The 27,206-nt window shown below is 42.7% G+C and overlaps 1 protein-coding gene across 2 annotated transcripts; it reads left to right on the plus strand.

Annotated features, from left to right (window-relative positions):
- Positions 1 to 430: 430 nt before the first annotated feature.
- On the plus strand, positions 431 to 21,156 carry cbarpb (CACN subunit beta associated regulatory protein b). 2 transcript variants are annotated; one of them, XM_033621818.2, is made up of 11 exons: positions 431 to 561; positions 1,559 to 1,778; positions 2,635 to 2,707; positions 6,255 to 6,403; positions 9,962 to 10,023; positions 12,495 to 12,657; positions 13,128 to 13,299; positions 14,073 to 14,225; positions 16,390 to 16,630; positions 17,194 to 17,383; positions 18,579 to 21,156. In XM_033621818.2, exons 3-11 carry the CDS (start codon positions 2,660 to 2,662, stop codon positions 20,092 to 20,094), a joined length of 2,694 nt encoding a protein of 897 aa, XP_033477709.1. In that variant the 5' UTR covers positions 431 to 561; positions 1,559 to 1,778; positions 2,635 to 2,659; the 3' UTR covers positions 20,095 to 21,156. The 2 variants fall into 2 exon arrangements, with proteins under 2 accessions (XP_033477709.1, XP_033477710.1); XM_033621819.2 differs by lacking the exons at positions 431 to 561; positions 1,559 to 1,778 and adding an exon at positions 1,907 to 2,033.
- Positions 21,157 to 27,206: the final 6,050 nt, after the last annotated feature.

Genomic DNA, 27,206 nt, shown 5'->3' on the forward strand with positions numbered 1-27,206 from the left:
ACACCAGTAGATGGCGCCAAAGTTATGTGACATAGCAACAGATAGGGCCCCAGTGTGGTCTGAAATCAAGTTTTTGTTGCTCTTTTGTCTGCCACTTGTACAGTGTTGAAGACCCAACATACAGAAAGACTAGCTGAGTTGTGAAGCTGGACTGCGTCGCCATTTTGCCCACACCTGCAAGCGAATGACTGCGTTTTACAAACGTAAAATAAATCTATGAATGAAGTAAAGAGCATAAATGTGAATGTAAAAATGTATCTATAAAAGAGGGGATGTTATAGGTTACATTTACTGAGACACTAAGGCTTCCCTGACACAGAAACAGTGTCTGGGACTGACTGAGCATCAGGCTAATTAGGAGAAACCCTTCAATCACTAAGCTTTACCTCACTCCGTGCGTCACGTGCTGCGCCTCTGACTGGGTGGTGGGCGTGTCTTAAACAGTGGGGTTTCATTCATAAATACTTTTAGCTTTAAAATCCACATTAAAGTGTTCACAGAAGAGTTTCATGTTATTGACTTTGCCCCTCCACCTCTGCATGGACCCGGCCAGCTGAGTAGGTGAGTGCGTACCTCCGCCGCATGCCTGCTCGTCTCGCTCCGTGCAGCCGATTCATATCGTGAGCTGCCGTCTTTCTCCGTCGGTGCCACCGGACTGATGAAAATCACAGGCGCCTGTGAAATATCAAGATGGCATATTTATTAACATCGCCGGAGCGTGGCTGCTTTTCATCAATTTTTAAAGTTTACTATCGGCTTCATTACATCACGTAGTGTGATGCGATTTTTGTCTGCTTGCAAAAGATCTTATCAGCCACAGCTCCACAAGGAAACAGCTGCCAGAGCCTGAGACCACGCTCATTATTTTGTATTGCAGCAGCGAACAATAAGAAACGGGATGCTTTCTTTTGTGCAGCAATGTCTCATTTTAAACAGGTTATTACAATGTCCAAAATCAGCCATTACAATGCTGTGCTGAGCTGTTGTGGTAATCATGGGACGCAACATAAAAGGCTACTGAAGGCGAGAATCAGACCCAGTATAATTCCAGTAATGCAGCTGGCATAGATAGACGGAAATTTTGTTAGGCATGACGGGACATGGCTTTGCTGGGACACCTGTGTCTTACCATCTGCTCTGCCAACCAATCAATAGAGCAATCTACAGGGTTTGCAACACCATGGAAGTAAACAATTCTCAACAAAGTACAAGGCTGCACTGATTTGCATTGCTTACTTTTACAAATATGGTTATTTCTCCTGATATTTATGAAAGCCTAACAACAGGTGTAAGTAGGTTATCTGGATTTATATCTGGTTATCAAGCTGAATTATTGCATTTAATGTACATTTTTTGTTTCCCAATGTTGTAAGAATTCTTCAGTTCTTCAAAATCTGATGTTTTTTGTGATAAAATGTTGTGTTTTCCATGAGCATTACTACTAAAACACTGTAAAGGAAAGCCTGTGCATATGTTGAATGCAGGCAGTTATGTAATCCAAACTTATCTACACAAACTGAATAATTAACCAGTCATTCTGCCGTATGTTTTTCATCAGCCATGCAGCACTGCCGTCCTGTTGCTCCGAGGCCAGTGGGCCAGCCCTGAGGGGGAACGCTGCTGCTGCTGCTGCTGCTGCTGCTGCTCCGGCTCAGTCGGCTGGGTGGGCTGCTGAGGTGGCTGAGGATGCAGCAAGGGAGCTGAGGAGGAGACTCCTGAGCCACAGCCTGACACACACATCCAGAGCTCGCTGCTGCTGCGCACTGCCCTCCTTCAGGGTAAGACACTGGGGCTGGTAGAAAGCAGGATGTGGTACAGTACTGCGAAGGGAAGCATTCTGGTCACAGCCTGATGTGTTTCCCGTAACTGTTTTCACGCTCGGACGGTAGGTGCAGAGAGTTAGACAGGCTGGCAGCAAAACAGCCACGGCGGCAATAGCTTACAGGTTGTGGTGCTGAAGTTGAGTGCTGCAGTGACTGGCAGGAGAGCAAGGAGCGCTGAGTGCTGCTGGCATGTTGCTTCTACCCTGCTGGGTGAGTAGATCTATCCAAGGTGTGTGTGTGTGTGTGTGTGTGTGTGGGCGTTTGGTGCAGCAATAGCTGTATTAATGACCATGATCTGTTAGAGCAAACGCATAGCAGCAGCAGTAGTGGCATTGGAGCTGCTGGAGCCAGTGTTTAGTGAAATCTGGTGTTTCTTTCTGTGTGTGTGTGTGTGTGTGTGTGTGGGAGGTAGATAGAGTCTGCAGGCTGATATGGAACTATGTGTGATGATTTGCAGGCAAGATGCTAACATTTGCATCTTCTGTGGGTTTCGACGCAGGCGCACAAGCACACGCCGTACACACATACATTTGGTTTCTGCTTTGTCTTGCTGTCTTTCATGGCTGTGAGATGCAACAAGATTTTTCTGCAGTGACGGGAATCTTTTATCACATCGTACAGTGTTATGATAAATCAGACATCAGTTTTATGTTTTTGAGTTTTAAGTTTAGTTTTCTGTTTACATGTCTGGATTTATCAACACAGATAAAACGCAGTATCTCTGGTGGCTGACTTTGTGTTTTGATGAACAGCTCCAGTAACAGTCATTTCCTCTGTGTGCTTGTGTGTGTGTGCATGTGTTATCTCTCAGGGGGACTCTCTAGTTGGCCTGGACCATGAGCAATGAGTCTACCGTCTGGAACATCCTACCAAAAAACTCCACAGTAAGTCTGCCTTTCGCCACCGGCTTATTCTCAAACTTCCTGTGAGTGTGTGTGTGTGTGTGTGTGTGTGTATTTTTTGTGTCAGTGTGTGTTGTGTCCAGCTCCCCACCAGAACCATTCTTTCCCTCATATTCTCTTCTGGCCGATTGACCGGCTAATAGAGAACATCCTGACCTGGACCTGACATAATTAAATCTCTGATCTAATCTCAGCTTTAATTTCCTCTCGCAGAGAAATTAAAATGTGACGTCAGAGTCTGGCGCTCATTAACACTTGCTCTGCGTTCTCCCCTCGTAGAGTTCAGCACAGCACGCCATCTATAAGGTCATCATTCTGATACTGAACGTCTGTTATCTTTATATAACATTGGCTGTCACGTCATTCTGATGCTCCATAAAAGAACAAAGCCTTCTGTTGTTCTCTACTCTCCCACTCATGTTGCCATCTATCATTTTATTTAAACTTCTTCAGTCCTTCTTCTTTAGCCTACATGAACACGATGAAACCGCATGGGGAAGCAAAATTCAGCTTATTATTTTTATTCATTAAATAAAAAAAACCCAAGTAAATTCAGAGATAAAATCTAAAAAAAATGGCAATTAAATAGTAATGTAGTAAATTAATTCCACCATATCTATACATCTATTATCTAAAATAATTTAAAACGTTACCAAGACAAGAGAAGAAACTAAAATACATATATGTTATTGTGGGGGACACATGAAACAGGGGGTTTGGAGGTCCTTCGCCAGAAAATTTTGAGCACCAAACACCTCATTTCTTTCTCTCCGGTTTTTAACACAAACATCCATTTTCTGCCTTAATTTATGGTGTAAATTTCTTTAATTTTGCCAAAGTAAAAGTCCTCTACTCCTTTCATGTTTTTATTGGGTGGGACAAATGCATATATTTTAAATATTTAGGGGAACGTGCGCCCTGAGTCCCACCTGAAAGCTACACCTGTGTATCCATTTGTTATTTCTTTGTTATTTTTGGAATTTATTTATCTAATCAGTTAGTTATTCACTGATTTGCTCCCTCATAAATCAGGTTTCCACAGTAAAATGTGATTCCTAGCTAACAGTTAGCAGCGAGCACTGAACTGCTGATTGTTTTAAGGAATAACTGTGGACTCACAGTAATGCAAATGTCCAGATGAATGCTAGGGCCAGTCATGGACTTATATTGACAAAAATATGTACTTGTTGAGGTACCAGATCATACACGAAGGTGGCATCTAGGGGTGAGGTTGCAAAACTGAAACTTCTCTGGTGTGCCAAGCGAGTAGGAGAAATATGGTGGCCGATGTGAAACCACAAAAAAGCAGATGGCCCTATCTAGAGCCAGTGTTTGATTTGTCCATTCTGGGCAGCTGTGGAAATAACATGGTGGACTCAGTGGCCAAGGACTCGCTCCGTATGTAGACATAAATGGCTTGTTCTAAGGTAAGGCCCCTTTCCCACCACACAAAAAAACACCAACACCTGCTAACATCTGGCTTTGGTATTTAGTGTGAAAGGTCACAATCCCCATCACTCCTGGTTCAAATGACTCTGCAGTAGTCACTGGTATTTTTTGGCTCCAGCTTCAATTGGCAGTGATGGAAATACAACACCTGGGTGGATATGCTAATTTTAGCCCCTTTGCCGGTAAGATGCAATGACTGGCTGCCACAAAATACCATCTGTCTCCATCCAAGCAGCACTCAAACATCTTTTAAAATTTAGTCGGCACTGAGTTTTAACAGTTAAAGAGACTGAATAAGTAAGAAATATAAAGAAAAAGTAACCACCGTAACATTTTCACTGGCCTCCATACTGCTTTTGCTGTTTACTGACCCTGTTTTCCAGCTCATCCATGACATTGAATGTGACAAACCAGAAAAAAACAACAACATACAGAACAGAACAGAAAGGCATACTGATCTGCTGCAGAGCCATGTACACAGCTCTGGTCTACTGGCAATGCAAAATGAGTGAAAATGGGTTTTCCAGTGTTTGAAAAACACACATACACACGCTAATTTTGGTGGAAATGGGGTATTAGTTTTAGGTGATTACAATTCAATCCAGTTCAATAGAACTTTATTCATCCCAAAGGAAATCCCTGTGCCAGAGAATGCTTCAAATTACAGTAACACTAAGTACAGTAACCACAATTTAACGTTCACAACCAGAGCAACCAGTGGGTTCCATAAGTCAGGGTCACTCACTGGGCCCAGTTTTAGAACAACAGAATATTAAATATCTGGCAAAAAATACAAATATGCAAGTGTTTTAAGGGAGCAAAAGAAAAAAAAAACAGTGTCTAATAGAGTGACAACAGGAGTAAGATAAGTAAAAGAGTTACTAAAAATGAACTAAAATGGTGGAAAAAGCAGACTGCGCCCGATAGTTAAAGTTATATTGAATATGATATAACAATGAGAAGTAGTATTGCACACAATGTTGTGAAAAATACTGCACAAGATATTGAAAAGTAGTAACTAATGCACTTATTAATAAGCTAATGAAAACAGTCATGAATGTTATATACTAATTCTGCCAATAGATTCCCCTGAATCCTACATACTGGCCCTTTAAGCAGTGACAGACACGGGCCTGTTGTTAGTAACAGCTTTCCATCTGCTTTTCTTGTTGGCAGATTGAAATAAGTTTTTCCAATGAATAAAGAGAGAGAGATTTCAAGATGTCCTCCTTTGTCGAAACATGATTATCCTCACAAAACTAACGGAATATTGTTACTAGAGCCCCTACTGGTGCTTCTTGTGTGGTTAATTCACTCAGCTGCAGTCCTCCCTGTGAGAGCTTTCCCGTAGCTAAGGTACACTGTAGACAGGTTAATAGCCCTGGCATTTATTGATTCATTTCACTGTTGCATTTATAGATTCACTTTATGCAGGCCAACCAGGCAGTGGGGCTGAATCAATCCTTTAAGCTGCGTGGCGGTACCAGGAAGGTAAAACAGCTGCAGAGTAAGGTAGTCAAATCAAGGCTGCAGCTGATGTGTCGAATCGGGATGGCATTTCTCTGATCACGAGTGGCATACTAATAACATGTCCCTCTGTCTTATTACAAAAATGTGACTCCTGATTCTGAACTGAGATACAGCTGTACCTGTTTCATAAACAGGTTAAGGCTATTTTGAATCTGAGTTGAGAGTAGTCGTGTTTCTACCTCTCCCTCAGCTCAGAGAGGTGCAGCATTTTCCATCAGTGGATAGTTTCAGTATGTTGATGCTTATGTGGGAAGCTTTTTGTTTTGCTGTTAAAGTAGCACACTTAATATCCAAATTCAGCACAGGAAGACACCTACATTTCTTCCTGTTATATATCTACTTAATTTCCCGTCACTGCCCACTCATAAATCTGAGTTGTATCAAGGTACAATTACCAGCTAACAGATCCGTCGCTACAGTAAAATGAAGGTACATATATAGACTTTTTTCACTGCAGACCTTTGGCTTGTCATCGTAGGAAAAAGAACAGGTGTTACTAATAATCTTTCCAACCATCTAATTCATCTGTGCCCTCCTCTTTGTATCTCAGGAGATCCCAATCGAGGCCGAGGAGCAGAAAGATGGCTACGTGCTGCTCCTGGTGATCCTCTCCATCTTCCTGGTAGGAACATTGATCTTCATCTCTGTCTTCCTCATCGCCTTCCGTCGCTGCTGTCGAGGAGGGCAATGCTGTGCCAGGTGCGATGCAAAAACTATGCATTACATTCAGCATGTTAGCACTTCATGTGACACACTTAGCTGGAGCGACTTATGAAGAGTTTAGCAGCACAAGCTCAAAGTCCAGAACACTGGAAGTAACCAACAGTGAGGACCTATATGAGGGGTGGGCTTAATAACAGCAGCCAGCAGCTACACAGTCTAATAACAGGAGCACTGTAATAAAAGATAACTTTGTTGGCACTGTGGCACAGAGGTGTTCATTCAACTGATTGAGGCTATAGGATGTAGCATTGTAGTGTTGGTTTTCATTATAATATATTATATTGTTGGCTGGTTTTGCTGTTATTTAAAGGGTGACTTCTGTATTTTTCAACCTGGACCACATTTTCTGATGTTTTTTGTGTATAGGTGACTAATGGGAACAACAATTTTTGCAATTGGTCCAGTAGTGAGCGAAACCACTGAAGACAGCAGCGGCGAAACAGGCCACAATGTAACCAATTTCAACCAATTTCGTCAATTTAGGTCCACTAAAAGTGCTTGTTTTTGCCACAGACAGGCTCAGATTGTTATTGTAAGTGTCTGAAAACATCATGGAAAGGATCCCTACTGAGATAGACCTCTTTGACAAAGTGTAAGATCTTTGTTGTTGTTTAACCAGAAACAGCCGACAAATCATTATCATCAAAGCCACCAGACTGTAAATAAACAGCAATTTTATCATTGTAAAACACACTTTATCTAAAGCCAACAGAGGCAAAATAAAACTCAAAAAGTGTCTTAAGTTTGTCTTTCCAATGTGGAACAATCACCAACTCTAGTTTGGTTGAATTAAACCTATAACTCACCCAGTTAGATGTGCAAATATTCTGGCATCTGGAGTCTGGTATGTTTGGCGATGGTAATTTCAAGTCTGTTTCTGGTTAAATAAAAAGGTCTGTGTCAGTAGGAATCCTTTTCAAAATGTTGTCAGACACTTGTAAAGTGGGATTTTTACTTGTGCATCAGCTCTGTGCAGAGCCTACGCTGTAGTGAGCATTTATACTTGTGTGGTGGTGGTGTGTCTATGTCATTAAACATGGCTTAATAGAGACAATTTCAAACACATGTACACAAATCGGCTTCACTATAACTCGCAGCTTTCACAGACAAAACATCTGTCTTAATCTGGACACATTTTCCCCACAAATACAACATGCGAATGTTATTAGCACAAGCCTATGGCATTTTACATTGTATAAATTAGTCTAGCAATGAGCGGGGGTTTTCTCTGCTCATATGAAACCAGGATAAATCCCACGCAACACTTAAAATGCTATTTTTTGGAGGCTTTTATTGTCTGTGAAATTAAAGTAAATAAAAGCTTAATTTCCACTGAGGTAAATGTTTCAGCTTACAAAAATAGACAGGAGGCCTGCATTTGACCTGTAGTTACATTTATGGGGAGGTGCACGTCAGGCTACAACGTAGGTTCTATGTAAACGCAGAGCCTATGCCATAAGGATGGCATTAATTTAACGCAGAAGTATAAATCCCGCTTACTCACAATCTGAGCCTGTCAGTGGCAAAAACAAACACTTTTAGTGGATGTCAATTGACAGTACTCAATTGCCCCCAGGGATTACATTGCAGCCTGTTTCACCGCTGCTGGCTGCAGCGATCTCATGCAATATTGGACAAATTTCAGAAACTGTTGTTCCCATTAGTCACTTAGATACAAAAAGATGGGAAAATAGTGGCCAAACTGGAGAATACCAAAGTTACCCTTTAAACCCTCAAACCCTCCTATGTAGGGTTGCAATGATACAATTTTTCTTTAAACAAATGCTTAATTATAATTAAAACTTAACACCATTTTTTGATGGATAAGTGAAAAGTCTCCCTTTTGAAAACAAATAAAGGTGAGACTCAGTCAGGTTGCTTTTTTTTCAATATTGTTGATAAGCAAATATTCATGGTATGATAACTGTCAATTTTCATGCCAGGGTATACTGCTGCAACCCTACTCCTATGATGCAGTCCACCTTAATGACACCAAACTTCACAACGATAGTTTAGTCTGCAGGTGCACAGGTGATTCTTATACTCTGTTGTATCAAACACACATGAGTACACACAGTTGACAGACAGAGACTACTCCTCCTAACCTCATATGCTACTACTATTTTGAGACAAGCTGATACTTATGTTGAATGTGTATACTTGTATAATAGATAAGGCTCATTCAGTTGCAGATGGAGCTAACTACTTCCTGTGCATTCGTCCAGTTTGCTCCACCCAGTGAATCCCAAACCCATCTTCAGCATGATTCCATTAACAGACAGTGCAGTGATCCATTAAACAAATTAAAGCATCTGAAGCTGTGCAGCAGTAGGTAGTAGAAAAAAATTATGTAAGTCCACAGAGACTCATATAAGCATGTTAAAGCAGGAGGACGCCGTGCATTCACTCATGAAATGTGTTAGCCGTTTGACTGTCAGGACCCCCTGTGGGGCCGTTATGAAAACACCTTGTCGGGAACACATTCAATATTCATGCTCATCTATTTGTGATTCATCTGTGTTTATTCAGCAGTAACATGGCTACCCTCCAGACGCTTTGTCCCTCTCTACAGCAGCACGCATCATCAAGTACACTTGAATATACGAGAGCGCACCAGCTAGATGCAGATAAACAGCGAGCACAGAGGCCGAGCCGTGAAAAGGCGAGGCTCGCCGGGAGGAGAGCAGGGGAGAGTCGGGCAGACTGGTACAAATGATGAGTGTAATGAGATTTCATAGCAGCCATCGGCGGTGATTAATCTCGCATCTCAACCCCAGCCCCGTGTGCACACATAGCTCACACACACACACACACACTGTGAGGAAGTGGGAGCCACAGAGGAAATGAAAGACAAGAAGAAGCACAGATCTGGGTGGACGGAGAAATCCCTCAAGTCGATTCACACCCACACACACACACACACACACACACACAAGTACACACATGCAACTCATAGCTCTGCACAATGAAATCAGATGGAGACTGGGAAGAGCTTTCGGTTTCTTTTTTCCGCCTCATAATGTAAATCCTGGGTATGGGTTTAAAGAAGCTTGTATGGAGAGTCAGCAGCAGTGAGAGAAGTTGAAACGGGAAGGTTTAAATACAGAATATACTGAAATGATGATGCAAACTCCATCCTCTAAACAATGTGACCTTTACCGTGTATTTTCTCTGTGCCCTTAAAGATGAGTGGAAATGTGCAATCCAATAAAGCACCATGCTTTATCAGTTCAAGAGGTCCCCTGGCCCTCAGGGTTATCAAGTTACTGGCAATGATTTAGGTCCTCATTGATTATACAGCCAGGCAGGCAGCCATTTAGACAAAGAGCATGGTGAACGCTCAGTCCTAGACTCATGTCCTGATAGTTGTCTTATAGCTGAACAGAAAGGTCAAACAGGAACTCAGCTGATTGTAAAGCCTTGTACTGTGGTTGCCTGTTTGGTCGCCGGCATCAGTGGGGTTCTACAGATGAAAGACAGACTTCAGGTGTGATCGTGTCACAGCATTGATGTGAATGTTTCTGTGTGCCCCAGGGCCAGCGATGACCCTGAGAAAACCAACACCACCTACGTGGAGGAGTCTCAGCCCACCCATGGTAAGAGCAAAATGGACAAAGTGGAAGAAATGTAGGCAGGGAAGGATGAGGAGGTGACTGAGGGAGGGAGGAGTAATGGAGACGGGCAGGCTGGGAGATGGAGGGATTGGATTGATGCAAGCAGGGATATTTTTATCGTGTCAGCACAAATGCGTAATGACTATTCCATTAAAATATTGTGATCCCGACCCAATTAGTTTAAGTAGCTGTGCCATTCCTGGAACACATTTTGACATTTTGGGACCAGTGGATGCACTCAGATGCATGTCTCAGATGAAAGTGATTTATTAAGAGGCAGCATCAGTTTGGCACCAAACTGCTTTTGTAAGGCTTTTCGTTTAGTTTTTAAGTCAGCAGTTTGCCATGTTACCATACTCATCCTCCACAGAGGTGTCTGAACATAAGACGCTTCACTTCACTGTAAATATACAGTGTAGCAGACATGGAGATTTTTACAGTGTGATTCATGGTTGGTGCTTTGAACCCCCATCAGAGCACTTGAGCAGTATTTGTGGGGGTTACTTTGAAATGTAACAGGTTAGAGATTACTAGTTACCCTGTTGAAAGTGTAATAAGTAATGTAACTATTGAAATTACTTCATCAAAGTAATGTAACTTATTACATTTGATGACTTTTTGATAACTTTTTTAACAGATGTTTTAAACCGGGAAATAAAGCTGAAAAGTTTTAGGAACATAAGTGCGTAAGTGTTGCCCCAACGGCTTTGCTAAAGCCTGTGGTCTGAAAATGTGCCAAAAGAAGTTCCCAGTGGTGTAGTGGAGGGTATACGCAGGTATACGGGGTATACCCACATCTTTTTACGGCCATTTACTCACCTATCAGCCAAAAAGCTGTTAGACTATATAGGAGAGTATGCCCACTTCTTCCTCTGTAACCTACCCATCTACCAAGTAGTACATCTACCTCATCAGCTACCACTACACCACTGGAAGTTCCTATACAGCGACAAAATGCAAAGCAACAGAGTGAATGTTGTACTCTACATAATAAACTTGAACTGAAAATCCCACCCCCGGACGCAGACTGGCCAATCATAACGTAGCATTGGGACGGCTCAGACCAGGGTCCGACAACAACACACCTGTGCTCCATTGATTCTAATGCAGTCGTTTCAGTTTTCCTTCATTTTCAGGCTGGTTTTGTGGATTTGGAGCTAAATGTTGTGCCTGGGGCACGTCGTGTATTAATGATATTCGTTACCTGGAGAGGCTGGAAGAAGATATACGTTTCTTCCCTGTTCCCAAACCAAAATCAAACCCTGAAAAGTGTAGGGTTAGCTAGCTAGCTACTGAAGATATAGCCTACTGAATGTATACACATGCTGCTTTTGCTTTTTAATGATTATAACAGTGACACAAAGACCGACCCTGCTGTACAGGAACCAGTGAAGGGAAGCAGGGAAACTTTGCTGATATTCAGCCAGCTGTGTGTCATCACAGTGTGCACAGATGAACGGTGTTTGACGTCCGGTGGTGGAGGTCCGGGTGCTGTCAGCTGCACAGGGGCGAAGCCAAACACCGTTCATCTGAACACAGCTGGTTCAATATCAGCAAAGTTTCCCTTTATATTCATTGTCTTCTGTGGCGATCAGCAGTGATGTGGTGGTTTACTTTTACACTGTGAGCTGTAGCCTATAGTTCAGCTTTTGCAGGGTAAGCAGGGTAACACAGACATGCACACAAGTCATTTTTTGCAAGTCCAAGTCAAGTCTCAAGTCTTTGAAGGGTAGGTCCAAGTTGTTTTCAAGAAGAATGATAAAGTTTAGTATCATCGAGTTTAGTATCCTTTATTTTGATACCACAAACGATGCATTTAGTGATTCTTTTGTTAGGGCCTTGTATGAAGATATTATAGACAAAGATTATGACAAATGGCACTGCAGCTGCATGTGTGCTCACCATGATGTTGTTGCTGCAGTCACTGTGGCTGCACACACCACATTATGCACAATAATAAAGGAAGAGATGATATTCAGCTTGTCAGACATTTACGTAATGTTAATGTGCTGAAAAAAACTGTTCATGAGTCCCAAATCTTAAGTCAGAGTCAAGTCTCAAGTCTTTTGAGGATGAGTCTTCAGTCAAGTCTCAAGTCACTGTGTGTGCAGCTAAACTGCGACTTGAGTCCAAGTTCAAACTCAAGTTCTCATCTCTGGGCTAACATGCTCTAAGAGCCAATGCTAACATGCTAATGTTAAGCACGTATAATGTTTCCCATTTTCGCGTCTTTATATAGTCTGTTAGCATACTAACCTTTGCTAATTAGTGCTGAATACAAAGTACAGTTTTATAGGTATTTGGTTATAAACCATAGTATTTAGAAATTAACATTTTGAGCACCACATTGAATAGATGTTGAGATATTTCACTGAATGACAAAATCTCTTGCTCTTCCTTCGCCCATCTCTCTGTCTGCCTCCTCTGTCTCCTTCCTCTTGTATCTCTGGTAGAAATCACCATCAGGGTGGATGAGTCAGAGTGCCTGTCAATGGCCAGCTCTCACGACCAGGAGACTGAGCGCTTCCTCTCTACGGGCACCACAGGCCGTCGTGTCTCCTTCAATGAGGCTGCGCTCTTCGATCACGGCAAGAAAGCCCAGGAGAAGGGCCGCAGGTTAGAGAGTCAACACACACAGAAGCCCACATTTGCAAATGCTTCTTATTCAGTGTTCAACTCGCATTAATGTCTGTGCGCTGCAGCTTTACTGCTTTCTGAGATCAAAGGATTTACACGTTTAACTGTGTCCATCACTCTTCTGTGTTAGTTTAGGGTTAAGGATGAATCCAGGATGCATTATGTATGCTGTGGACACAAAGAGCACTCACCCTTCCTCATTATTTCACTGCCCTATTTTTCTCTTGAGCCTGATATGCAAATTCTTCAGAAGGAATTATTCTTTGGGGCTAAATGCAGAATCCAGTGAAGGTGTGATGGGTTTGAAGTCAGATATTTCCCCTTGGCTGTTCGCCTCTCACACAGGGATGAGCTTCATGATTTATGACTTATTGAGAATGTATCCAACTTATGTCTCATCTTGAAAAGATTTTATAGCTTCTGATTTAACTCTGTGTCGTTCACCCCAGGTACACTCTGACCGAGGGCGACTTTCACCACCTGAAGAACGCCCGGCTCACACACCTCCACATCACTCCCCCAGCTCTCAAGATAGTCACCATCCACGAGTGCGACTCGGCCGAGAACAGCATCACCATGACGACGCGCCCCGTCACTAAGTCGGCCCTCTCCATCTTCCAGGTGACGGCCTTTAACCTGCTATTAGTCCAGAAGCATCGTTAGACGTGACTGGGGTCAATTAGAACATCAATCACTGAGGTCAGGGCAAGAAAATATATCAAGCTAATGTAGCCAAACACAGGGATCTCTCAGAAAGCGCTCTGCCTGCTCATTTCAACAGGCTGCGCACATTGATTTTCCCATTTAGATGTTCAATCATTGGCGCAGGGCTGACAGCTGGGGAGAGGATCTGGACTTAATATTCATTCATAGATGTTAAACATGAAAACAAACTTTTGAAGTTGAGCTACAGAACGTGTCTGCAGTCGTATGATTCTGAATATCTGGATTATTCAACAGAGCTTCACTGAAAACATGCATGTTCAACAACTGATTCAAAATATGGCTGGACAATATGGAGAAATCAAAATAATGATATTTTTGACCAAATACCTTGATACCAATATTAAAACAACATTGTAGGGTTGACTATTGATACTTTCACATAAAATTTTCACCATGTGATTGTTGCTGAATAATCACATGGTGTAATGTGGCTAGAATGACTAATTGGATAAAGCAAATAACAGTTCAGAAAATTACATCACTTTACTGTAATGCAGTCTTTAAAACCAGTAAAAGACAACACTTCCGATATTACTAAATCCAAAATCTAAAACGATATGTAGTCTCATATATATCTAGTCTCATATGGTGGTATTGATATAATATTGATGTGTTGCCCAGCTCTAATTCAAAAGGAATAAAAATGTCATTTTTGTGCTTCCCTTTAGCCGATGCTGTGCCCCCTGCCACAAACAGCGTTGACCAGCCTGAGCGTCAGTCCCAGCTGTGCCCTCCCTGGAGATGCTCTCAACTCTGTGGTGGACACCAGCTTCAGTGAGAACACTCTCGCTCTTGGCACCAAAGAGCCGAGCTCCAGCTCTGTGAGTTACCTCCAACTATTGTTAAATATATTTCACATCAAGTGATGAAGGCAGGGTTCCTGCGGATCCTTAACAAGTCTTAAAAGGCGTTGAATTCAGTAATCTAAAAAATGTTAAATCGATCTTTTGTAAGTCTTCAGAATGGTGAGATATGGAAAGTAGGATTTTATGAATTGTTTTTTTCTGATGTTGCATTGTAAAATCTCAAAATAGTTGGTAACTTTTAAAATATATATATATGTGTAATTTGCTGAAGCCTCTCAGATTAACATCACCCAAAGTGATGTTTTATGTTACAATACTAAATAACATTTGGGCAGAATTGTCCCTAACTCTAAATAATTGATGTGTGTTTTGTTTTGTTTTTCATTAGTATTGGTTTTTGTAAAACTGGTCTTAAATTTCATTGTGAGTGGCTTTAAAATAGTCTTAAAAACCACTTGTCTTAAGCTGTAGGATCTCTGGTAATGAATTCTGTGTTTGGCTCGTCACAGAGAGATTTTGTACATGAAATACACTTGAAAACACAGGTGCAAATACCTCACAAGTAGGGATGTGCACGAGTCAGCTGATCGACTAGTCAGTCCAGTGTGCTGTGGGCTTTTGTGATAACCACACATTATTATTGCAATATTCAACTGGGCCTATACAAAACGTTAAGAATGAATTTTTAATCGACTGTATCAGTGTGTTGTGTGCACCCATTTCCTAATAAAGAGGCAAACTCTAGCTGAAAAATGTAATTTAATTAAAAAAACCTTCACAAGAAACCTATTTTTTGCTGTTTGTGTGTGGGAATTACAAGAGTGTGACACATGATAAGCTCTGACTGGCAGCCAGTGTGAGGGATGATGACAATTAAAAGGAGAAAGCCGTGAGTGGGACAATTGATCGCTTTATTGTACGGAGCATATTACAACAAAGCACCAGCGCAGACGGCCTACCACTAATAGAAAAAAAATGTCAGTCGACAGTAACACAAAAGCTACCTGTCTTATTTTTTCTTATTTATATTGTCTTATGTCGCGATACATTATAGATGCTATTGTGCACAGATACAAATACAGGTACATGGGCACAAAAAGTTTAAAAATCACCAGACTAGTTGATTAAATGTTACGACCATCAGAAATACTAGTCAGTTAGACTTACTATTAACGTTATTTTACTGATACACACATTATATACATAATTTGCATCAAAATGTCTCTCCAGTCAAATGTTGATTTATAAAAAACAAGCATCTGTTAGCTACTGACGTTAACAAGGCTGGATTACAGAAGAAAAACGAAGGAAAAACAAACCAAAAAAACCACATTTGTCTATTTTTCCCACAAGAAGGGAGGTGGAAAGTCGGGCAAAGATGACGTCTCATAAAACCAGCGTAGTTTGACAGTGTTTTGATTTTATTTAGTGAGCTGTTCATAATGTACGGAGCAAAGCGTGCCACATTTCAGCAGCATTTAAGATACGATTTGGTTATTGAAAGATGTGATTAATGATTCCAAATAGCTCTTATAATGTATGCAATCATATTTTCTGACAGTGTTTACTGTCATATTATGTAGGCTTATCTTCCATTTTGATATGAGTCCATAACCGCTCCCAAGAAGATACTCCTTTCTCCTGATTACAGTTTATTCTTACATACATACATTCATAAGATGCTATTTCCACCATTGCATTCACCCATTCTTTCAGTTCAACAGCTCAGTTTTGTCTGTTGTCTGAATGCTTACTTACTTTTAAACTAGCCAACTAGTCTAAGTTTAAACTTCCGCTTCAACGAAATTAGTAGTAAGGAACATCCCTACTCACTAACACTGAGTGTGCATACAAATCACCTGTAAGAGCTCATGTTGTGGAAACATGCCGTATACAGGTCAGAGTGAAGTGTGTGGAGTTAATCATTTGTGGAGTGATGAATTATTTTAAGACAGTCACTCAGCACACTAAACAGCTATTCAAGCAGCCAGTCAGCCATTGAGTCATCCATAAGGACATTAGAGGGTCACAGAGCCTGAGGGAGGACCAACAGAAGTGATGGTTGATGGGTAAACAAGGAAGCCTGTGTGCAACATCACTGTCAGAGAGGATTATACACACACCACTAGTCTTGGCAGGTTTTCTTTCTCACCACGTTTCTCTCCCTATCTCTGCTCAGATCGAGATGATGGGAGCTGGGCCCCGGGGCAGAGGCAGCAGTGTCAGTGTTGGAGAGGGAGCCATGGCGAGGAGCGCTGGTGCCCCTCTTGCTGGCAGTGGTGCAGGAAGCCAGGGGCCCGTTCTGCAGTTCTTCACTAAACTGCGGCGCCATGCTAGTCTGGAGGGGGCCAGTCCCTACTTCAAGATCAAGAAATGGAAGCTGGACAGCAGCCAGAGAGCGTCGAGTCTGGACACCAGAGGTAATGGATCCTTGATGGTATAAAGTGTATTTTTAGAAACACTCTGTGCCAATGCAGCAGGGAGGTGCAACGATTCTTTGTGGTTCATCATAATAACTGAGGAAACAAAGTTGTACTGTTGACAGTTTCTTTCTTATGTAGATGTATTTTCTCTTTTTATTTGTGTGTTTGGTATTTTTGGCAATAATCTCTGGTGGTAAACAGACAATAGTTAAGCAGGGGGCTCCAGCAACCAACTGTGAGATGGCTTTTGGCCGCTTAGACTCGGAAATACACACAGACACACACATGTACGAGACAGATGGCTCAGTGACGTAAAGTTGGGTCGTTCCAAGTCAATTTGAGCCCCTGAGTAAATCCTCCCTGCCGATCCCCTTCATCCTATATACACACTCTCTCCCTGCGCATCCCCAGGCTCAGTCCCTCCATCATACCAAAATCCCCTCAGAAACCTCAACAGTTGATGGAAGCTTTCTCCTGAATCAAGTGTCACTTCACTCCAACCTGCTGTTACACAACTTGTACGACTCACTGCTCTTTCCCCCGTGTTCGCTGTGAGACAGGCTCTCCAAAGAGGAGACAGTTCCAGCGCCAGCGAGCCGCCAGCGAGAGCATGGACCAGGACGACAATGACGCGCACCACATAGACCTCATCCAGTACATCGCCCGCACCCAGGACATCGCCTACCGTCCCAGCCACCCCACCACACGCCTCCTCTCACCTCCCTCCACACCACCCCCCTCCCTCGGCAGGTATCTTTAATTCCCTTGCCCATTCATCCTGTTCACTGCTTTGCTGCCTTGCATTCATTTCTTTACTGTAGCTAGAAGACATATGGTAATGATATATAGTAAGATATGGCCCTACGTCCCAATTCTTCACCACTTTGCCTGAGCATAAAAGTGTGCTTTTATAATATGCGTGAAACACCATTGCCAAAAAACTCAAAGTGGTTGTTTTAGCCAGATGAGCAGGGATACAATTAAACCTGAAATGTCAGTGTCAAGAAAATTAAACTGTAAGTCATCTGAAAAATGTAGAAAATCCTGTTTGAAAACAGCCGTCTTGTGTCTTTTCGGCAAATTGTTTAGCGATGACATTTAATTGGATTAAAACAACATGCTGTGTAACTGTAAATACTGTCCAGCCACAGGCTGATTTGTGTGTAATGAGATCCCTGTAAACAAGAACCATTTCACGATGTGCAGCCAGATGTGGGGGATTCCCAAAGTGCGCTTTTTTGAGAGGGTGAAGTGGAGAATTGGGACGCAGGGTTTATTCTGGCATAGGAAACCATTCCATCGCTGACATGGTCTGAGAATGTCATGATGTCCACAGAAGTGCAAGGGCCACTGCGATTTTTGTTTAAGTTAATAATTCTAACAAAGCAAATTGTGCCCAACATTAAGTCATGCTACTAAAATAACTAACCTCCCTTTATTAAATGTTGTCTTACATAACTATTTATTTTATTTCACTTAATATTAGATTAAACAAAACCAGTATTTCCTGTGTATGTTTGCAGATGTTTGTTGTTGAAAATAAAAGCAATTTCCTGGAAGCCGCCACAAGCTAAGAAATTTGATGATCCTCGTGCTCCTTTACAGCTAATTGCTTCTGATATCAGTCAAGTTGTGTTTCATACAGTACGCAGTCTTTTTTAATCTGCTGCCCCGAGATGAAAACATTGGATTTCTGGGAATTTCCAAGCACGCGTGGCATCAGTATTCAGCTAAGTTTAGTTTAAGGACATGCAACAGCAGCCATTGCAAGTCATAAAAATCATTCTGTGCACTGTGAACACGGCCATGTGTCAGATGAATGTGATATTTAGGGAGATGCTCTGACACTGACACTTGTTTTGCCTGTCCATGTGTTCCTCCCCTTCCTTCTCTCTTTACTATTATCATTTTATCTCGTCTCTCCACACCTGTGTGCACGCTACAGGGTAGAGGTAGAGGTGATGGTGGAGCCCAGCTGCAGCCACGGAGGACCAGGGGTGATTGGCCTATCCCCTGATCCCCAAGATGAAGCACTGTCCCTGGCAAGAAGGGAAGGTGCAGACCCTTTGGAACCCCTAGATCCCCAGGACCCCCAGTCACTTTACAAAGACATCTGGACCCTACGTGCGTCACTAGAACAATACGCCGCCTCTGACCAGAGCAGCAACAATGACAGGAACTCTGTGTGCAGTGATGCTGAAAGTGTGTGTTCGCTGGGCGGGCGCACGGACACGGAGAGAGGAGGGCTGCCCAGCTACCCGTCCCAGGATTTAGGGGACGAGGCAGAGGGTGCAGACGATGACAAGGACATTTCGATGTATATGGATGAGAGGTTTGGGGTGAAGGAGGGAAGAAGAAGGAAACAGGAAAGCACAGATTCGGAGAGAGGCAGTGATGGAGAATCAGGGACTCGTAAATTGCTGCAGATGGACAGCGGCTATGCGTCGATTGAGGCTCCAACTCGTGGTCCAGAAGACCTGCGACTGTTCGGGAGCATGAGCGGCAGCCCTAAGGACAGAACAGCTCATGAAAAAAGGCACCACTTTACCAACGCAGGGCGAACTGGCACTATTGGTGAGAGCTTTGAGTCTCATCTCTTTGAGGAGGAACCGGAGGATGAGTTGTTGTTGGGTGCTAGTGGAGGAGTTTCCATAGAAACAGGTGCTGGTTCACTGAGCTGGTTCCCATATGGTCAGATGCTCACACCTCGAGAGGCTGCGCAGCCTTCACCTCAACCGCCAACGCTGCATCGGCGAGACTACAGCATAGATGAGAAGACGGACGCCCTCTTCCATGAGTTTCTCCGCCACGACCCTCAGTTTGACCAGCAAGAGTCACCGCTGAGGAAGCACCGGTCCCGAATTCACCTCCGCAAGCAGTGGCAGCGCCACAAGCAATGGAGCGACCCTGGTGTCAGACACTTCCAGTCCTCTTTTGACAGACAGAGAACCCCGCTACGGAGGGGTGAGAGCGTGAACTACCCACTGGACACAAGCTACCACAGCACGCTGCCCCGCATCGTCAGTGCGCCTGATGAGGAGGCCAGCGACGGGACCGGCAGCACTCCTGACACTCCAAAGGTAGAGCCTACGACTACTGAAAGTGGGCGCAAGGACAGGGAGCAGGGTGTCACAGACACAGAGGACCGCACCTCCTCTTCTCCTCCACCTCTTCCACCCTCTGTCTCAGAGAAAGACGTAGGGCAGGGTGAGCACCCCGACTCTCAGGAGGACAGCAAACAATCTGGACTCCCTCCAGAGCCCCCAGACGAGCGCTCGCCCCCTCAGCAGCACGACTCCTCAGGCTACGGCCCGCAGACCATCACAGCAGAGCTCACAGACAAACTAACTGCTAACCTGGATGAGAGGCTGTACATGGGCCTTCGCAGAACCAAGGACACAGCCACTGAGTGCGTGACGGTGACGGCCACGCACGCTTCTCCGGACCACAGCCCAGTGTAGCACGGCTCCAGTCGTCCTCCTCGTCAACCTCACTCCTGCTGATACACACTTTTCTTTTTGCTGATTTGTCTCGCCTCAGTTTTTTTCTGTGTACAGCTTGAATGGTGCAATCCAGACCCATAAACTCATAACGGAAAGTATGCTTTAAGTCATCGTCCTACATACAGCTGATCCACTAGAAATGCAGCCTGTCTGTCGTCATGCCTGTTAACATTACAAAGCTGTTCAGTGTTGCCGTTTTGCATTTTTCTCTGAGAAAAGATACAACTCATAATAACAAACAGAGCTAACATATCAAAAATCATATGGTTTTAGTAATAATTGTTTCTTCATCAGCTGTCTCTGTGTCTGCAGTCTGTCTCCGTCTCTACTGCTGTCACTCATGTCCCTGTTCTCTGGTGTGAATAAGTGAAGCTGTACTTGTTGATCCACTGTGAAACCAGGTGCTATTAGACGAGTAAAAAGCTACAGATCTGGACGCAATAGTTACCCTGCTAGTCCCATCATGCATTAGTGGAAAATAAGTAGTTGTATCACTATTCATGAGCTTAAAAATAATTTAGTATACCATCATTAAGCAATCAAAGCTTTATGCATCCTTAAGTTGTTCCTACTGGTTGTTTAGGACAGTAGTTCCCAGCCTGTGGTGGTCCCACGAGAAGTCTGACATGATTAAAAAATTATTTATTTCTTTTACAGAAGATTATGGTTTTCTTTTGGTTTGGTTTGTGTTGGTTTGTTGTTTTTTGGTTGGTTTTGTCGTAAGCGATTAATAGTTAAGGACGACTCTGTCCCCCATGAATCAGCAACTTCTAGCAGCACTTAATATTTTTCACACTGATATTGATATCAAGTGTTGTTAATTCTACGAGCCGATTTACAACAACCTGTCTAACTCAGTAAAGATTGACAGCATGGCAGCTCCCAAAAAGTGAAGCCAAAACATCTCAAACGCCCCCTGATGGCTGGCTGCAGTGCAGGTCATAAACTCCGCCCCCTCCATGTCAGCAGATAGGACATGGTCCAACTTAAACCATCAAAGTACATGTTTAATTATTTGATGTTATAGACCCTTTTACTATTAATTAACAGTATGACGGTCTTCGGTGGGCGGGGCTTAGCTGGAGGCAAAACAATTCTACACAGTCATTAGCCAGTGCTAACAAGTTCCGTTGGCTTGTTTTAGACAGTGGAGGAAGATGATGCGAGTGAATTTACGAACGCACCGTGACAGGTCACTCACTCTGCAGGACCGTGAGTGTTACTTAAATAAATAAACACTGACCAAACTGGCCAAAATGTAACATTACGCTGTCACTTAGTTTGTTTTGCTATCGATGCTAACGTTAGCTAATGCGCTAAAAAGTTAGCATTATGGAGAAATCCAATATTTCTCTTATTACCTCCCCGACTTCCGATGAGGTGGACATGATAACACATAATACACATACCGTTATCCATCCCTACAACAGGAAATACTTTTTCCCTAACCTGATATGAAGTGTGCGCTGCACATGGGAGCATTTTTGATGATCGCCTCCGTCCAGTTCTTTCGTCTTATTGCATGTGACCAAAGTTTTCCTCGTTTTTATTGACGGGCAGTGGTGGCTGGTATGTGATAAAAGGTTAAGTTTTGAGCCATGACTCCTTCGATTCTGGCTCCCAGTAACACAACAAGACGACATTTTAAGACTCCTATGTAGCCTACAGCCCTGTGGTGGAGTCATGATTTGCCTCCAGCTAACAAAATGACATCATTGTGACGTCGACCCTAAAAGGTTCTATTGAAAGGGTGTTTGACGTCATGATTGACAGCTGTGTGTGTAAATCAGTGTGCTCATGATCTATAGCACTGCTCAGGATTGGGTCGGATGTGTGTATAGGCAGGAACTCAATACAGCGGCTTCACGTTCTGATTGCTACTGCACAGACTCCAAATGATGAAGATGGCACTGTCTGTATCTGGGATATTTTGGCTTCACTTTTGTACAATGGGAGGAAGGGCAGACATGTCGTCCATCTTTGTATTCAGTCTATGGTCCAGTCATGTCAGCAGCAGTCAAGTCAAGTCATCAGGAGCCACAAGTAGACAGTGCTTGATTTTATGGGGCCACAAGCCAAAAAGGTTGGGAACCACTGGTTTAGATTGAATAACACAGTTTGCAATGGCCAAAAAAGTTTCTCCCATAAGGTGTTATTTTAAAAAGAAGATATCCTTTGATTGTCCTCATTGCGTGTCTGACTGCAGCCCAGTCGCCAGAATGAATATTGGCATTGTATGTCACTGCAATCCATGGATATGTAGCATTTGTACGTTATTATGTACTAATGTGTGGTCACGTTTAGGTGCAGAAACCAAGAAAAGATCATGCTTTGTTTTAACATCCGGTTTTGGTGGCACAATCATGGCTGGAAATACCGCTAATGTCACTCTGTTCTCTAAAACAGAGGTGTGCAGCTTGGCAGACATCCACCCCCTCCACCTCCCGATGACCAATTCAGCTCATATAAATCTAATCAGAACTACGTCACTTTACAAACTTTTATATGATTCGTATGAAACGTACGAATGTAACCGTGGTTTGCAGAAATGTACAATGCCAACCTTTTCTTCTGGCGACTGGTCATGATGTTTGTTGTTTCTGGCTGAAAATGCTTCTCAGCTCTGTGACAACTGTGTTTATTTTTTATTGGTTTGTTTTATGACTTTTAATATATTTTTGTACATCTGCTTTGCTTAAATGACAATGAAAACAGAGAGTGCGGCAGGTTTGAAGAGGACAGGTTCTGCGCCAACAGACAGAACTAAACTCTTTATCAGTCATAGACACGATTGTAATCTCCATAAGCTATGACTCTTAGTACTCTAGGCGTCACTGACATGACCTCTGTCCTGACAGGGAGAACAAACTCAGTCTCGTGCACAGGTTTACAGCCATAAGGTGGGCAGTTACATTAAAGCTATGAGACAAGATGGCTGCCCTCACTGATGTTTGGTGTTTATTGAATTTATAAGAAAGGCATGCTTCCTTGTGCATGGGACTCACAGAACAGGCTTGATTTGTCCGCATCTGACATTCTTGTTTTCCCCTCCTCTTCCTCTTCTTCTGCTGAGAAAGTTGACATCGCAGTAGATGCCTCCCTCAGGGGGGCCGAAGACTTCACTTCCTGTCGACTTGTAAAACCAACAAAGACGTTGTTTGTAGTTAAGTCCACTTTATTTCCCTCTCTTATTTGGCGCTTGGTGAGATTAAAACAAACTGCTACTGCCATTCCAATGGAAACCCCGAAAGCGAATTACTTCCTGTGGGCAGTGATTGCCAGAATTATGTTGAAAATCCATCTTTGCTCACAGATCTCTGCTTTTACATCCTCAGCAGCAGCAGCAGGTTGATTGTAACCCAGTCACGCTCGTAAAATCTCATTCTCAGAGGGGCTGTTGGGCTTTCCGTCTCTCCCACGTGCAGCGAGGGGAGCCACTGCAAAAGATGGTGTTGAATATTAATCATAACAAGAGAGGGGTTTCCGCCTTTCATCCCCCGTCTCCCTTCCCTCGTTCTTTGAGGCCGTTACCATGCAGTGCATTGAAAGACCTGAATAGCAAATCAGGGGGAAAAGAACATTATCCTCCTCTCTTTGTTTGGGTGTGATGATGATGATGCTCCTCTCCAGTCTGCCTAGATTAGATCTCTCTCCGCTGCATGACAGGAGTCTCCTCTTGTGGCTAAGTGCAGAAGCTGCGTTCCTCATTAGGAGAGCAATGACTGAGATGAAAGGACTCAAATAAGGAGGAGAGAGGTTTTTTTTTTTTTTGCTCCCCTCACACACACATTATGTCACCATGAAACACAATGTGCTCCGGCACAATTTTGTGCAATCAAACGACGTTCTTTTTATGGCGGCGCTAATCAGCAGAAAGGAAATTAATCCCCCTCTTGGTTATGATGGAACTGATGAGTCCCTGATGATAATAATTACTCAGCAAATTCTGACAGGGTTGGAGACAGGAAGGGGGAAGACAGCTGCATTTCCCACAGATCAAAAGCCAAAATGTCTAAGCGCTGAGTCAGATGACAGTACAGCAACCATTTAAAGAAAACGGCCATAAGGGTTTTCCCTACATGTGTACAAAGATGAAACTTTGCTGTGTATACAAGCACAATGTCACAGGAGCTAGACTTAATGGATGTCCTTTATTAGGTTTAGACAGATGCTGTATAACTGGGGACACTGTGGTTAATGGTGTTTGTATACTAACCAGTAGCCTGTCAAACGCATTGATGCATAGCTGTGTGTAGGTCTGCATGAGAGTTAACACTTTAGTACAGATCTTTATGTTTTCTCAGACTTACGGTACAAAATGATCCATAGGTACTGCTCATTTGTTCAAAAGGCAGAAGTGGAAACATTGGTATGACTAGAGATTTTGTACTTTTCCGAGTCATGCTAGGATGCTGTGATGAGATTTTGTGAGATTTATCTCTTTGAAAGTTAAAGTATTTCTGTAATCCTTGCTTGTTAGTAAACTGCTTAATTTCTCAAAGATTAAAAAAAAAAAAACAAGCTTTCTTAACAACTTTGCTTTTGTTGAGCCTTGAGGGACCAAATTATAAAAAAAGGTGTTATTTTAGGGTTGTTTTCCAATCTGTGAATAAATGAATGAAGCAAAGGTGTTTCTAACTCACTTTATTTCAGGGGAATGGTTGTTAATCAAGGCGTGGGAACGGATCGCAGATAAGGTTCCCTCTCATGAATCTCATTTCATTTTTTCCTCCGTTGCTCGGGCTCGTATTGATTTCTTGCCTCTCCTTATCACCTCCTTCAAATTAATTGGAGAGAAAATCCAGCCTGTGATCTACAAAGGGAACATCTCAAAATGTCTGACCTCTTCTTCTTCTTCAGACCTTAAAGCCATCCTGCTGGCCCACGCCTTAAAGTGCAGAGCCAAAGTTTAGAAGAGAGCTAAAGAGAGAAATACAGCCACAGGGGAGAGCAGGGTTGGTTGGAACATTATTGAATTAACATGAAATAACCTTTCATTACTCACAGCCTACTTCAACAGTAATGAAATAGATACAGGTGCCTACTAACAATTCATCAAGTTTTTTAAAGCCCAACCCAACATGAAGGGCACAATTTTGGGAGTTCTACCTCCCCAGGAAGGTCGGGACAATGGGTCAATGCAGTCTAAATTTGAACACCTAATATTTAAAATGTCACTTGTTCATGTGTTCTTTGTGGAAAACTATAAAACTGTAGAATTATGTTTTCATAAATTACTGAGGTATAGAATTTGGCTGTACTGTATGGTCACCATAAGCTACATGTGGGCTACAGGATTCAGTAAGCTTTTGAGTTTGTGTCATTTTGGGGGGAAAAAAGCCTTTCTTGATTTTTTTCCTACTTTTTACGCCTCCATACTGATGCCTCCTCTCAATAGGTCTTGAAGGAATTTCTTCAAATTTGGCACGAACGTCCACTTGGAATTAATTACGAACTTATTAGATTTTTGTGGTCAAAGGCCAAGGTCAGTGTGACCTTTCAGCTGTCTCATTCTCCTGAATGCGATATCTCAAGAAGGTCTCGAGGAAGTTTTTTTAGTTTTGGCTCAAACGTCCAGTTGGAGTCAAGAAGGAGCTGATTAGAGTTTGATGGTCAAGGTCACAGTGACCTCACAAAACATGTTTTTGGCCATATTCCAACCCCATGGACAGTTTCAATAAAATAAAATGATGAATGATGACATTTTATATCTTGAGCCCTGTTCAGACCAATGATTTACGGTGAGACGAAACCATTTTAGAACATTACAGAGAAAAGTTACAGACGTGTGAGCGCGACTCAAGCCGGCTGATGGTGTCACCTGCATCTCTGCTGGTCTACAGCCAACCGGGTTGTAGTGAAGTCCGCTGGTCAAGTAAAAATGACCACAGACAGCATGTTCGCTTGCTGCCGCAGGTGCTCTGTTCCCGCTAAGCCCTCTGTTTCCGTCCTTGTGGTGTGCCAGTGTCAGATGGTGGGTTGCTGATGCTGCTTGCTGTACGTTCCTGTGCCCCTCACACACGCATTCTCATTGACTGAATAATCTGCACTGACTATTTATATTATCGTGGTGTATTTATTGTGATTATAGTCCAGCTTATGCTTGTTTTGTTTCTGTTTTTCGCTGTTTCATTACTACATAACAAATGCAGCTGTAGCCAGTATCTCACCATCACTATCCTTAGTCATATTTTAAGAAGCTACAAATTATATTTAGCCACAAAATAAGCCTGAAAATTGCTCCATCCTTCTCTGCCGTAGGCCTCCACGTGTAGTCCCACTGCTTCCTTGTTATATACCTTTTCACATCCCACACCTGTTGCTTGTTTCGCTGATTGCAGCCTGAGGATTGTCACTGTGCACTTCAGGGGCAGAGTGCATGCAATAATAAAGACACAGCAATCTTGGCATGTATCTGATTAAATGATCAAAAGCAATCCAAGTAAAAACACTCAAATGATAAAAAGTCATAACAAAAACACTCTAAGATCAAATGAAAGATTCAAAAACATGCAACAAAGGAAAAAACACATGCAGGACAAGCCCCTTAATCCTGACCCTGTTACTATAACTTGCTTAAAAGGCAGCATCCCAACTTGTCCCCATGTCACAACTGACCCCGCTCCCCCCTACTACTGCATGACACTGATGATATATGAAAGTCAAGGCGAAGCAAACTGAGTGTTGGTGGATAAGGTGGAGACTGTAGCTCCTGATGCAGAGAGGAAAGTCATGAATACACAGCAGGCATGCAGTTATCAAAATATTGTGTTATTAATTACAATCGTCTCTGAATGATCATTAAATGATCCTAAAAAAGAGGAAAAACAAAGATTATATGAAGTCAAACACATTCAGTAGATTGAGTCGCAGCCTGTTTTCCTCTCTGCCCCGAGCCATATCATTTCATGTCATTTGTTCACTTAGAAAAATACAATTTTCATAACAGCAAATGTATTGTCCTCTATAAAATCACTGTCAGTCGACTGATTTAATACACATCACTTTGCACTTCATACTGACGGACTGAGGGATGACTGGTGCAGTCTAAACAAGCTCCATTCATTCAG

The sequence above is a fragment of the Epinephelus lanceolatus genome, chromosome 6, assembly GCF_041903045.1.
Source record: "Epinephelus lanceolatus isolate andai-2023 chromosome 6, ASM4190304v1, whole genome shotgun sequence".
Classification (NCBI taxonomy): domain Eukaryota; kingdom Metazoa; phylum Chordata; class Actinopteri; order Perciformes; family Serranidae; genus Epinephelus; species Epinephelus lanceolatus.

Coding starts and splice junctions, on each gene's coding strand:
- cbarpb (XM_033621818.2), top strand. CDS start 2,660: ATGAGCAATGAGTCTACCGTCTGGAACATCCTACCAAAAAACTCCACA. Junction 2,708..6,254: donor TCCTACCAAAAAACTCCACA/GTAAGTCTGCCT, acceptor TTTGTATCTCAG/GAGATCCCAATCGAGGCCGA. Junction 12,658..13,127: donor GCCCAGGAGAAGGGCCGCAG/GTTAGAGAGTCA, acceptor CGTTCACCCCAG/GTACACTCTGACCGAGGGCG.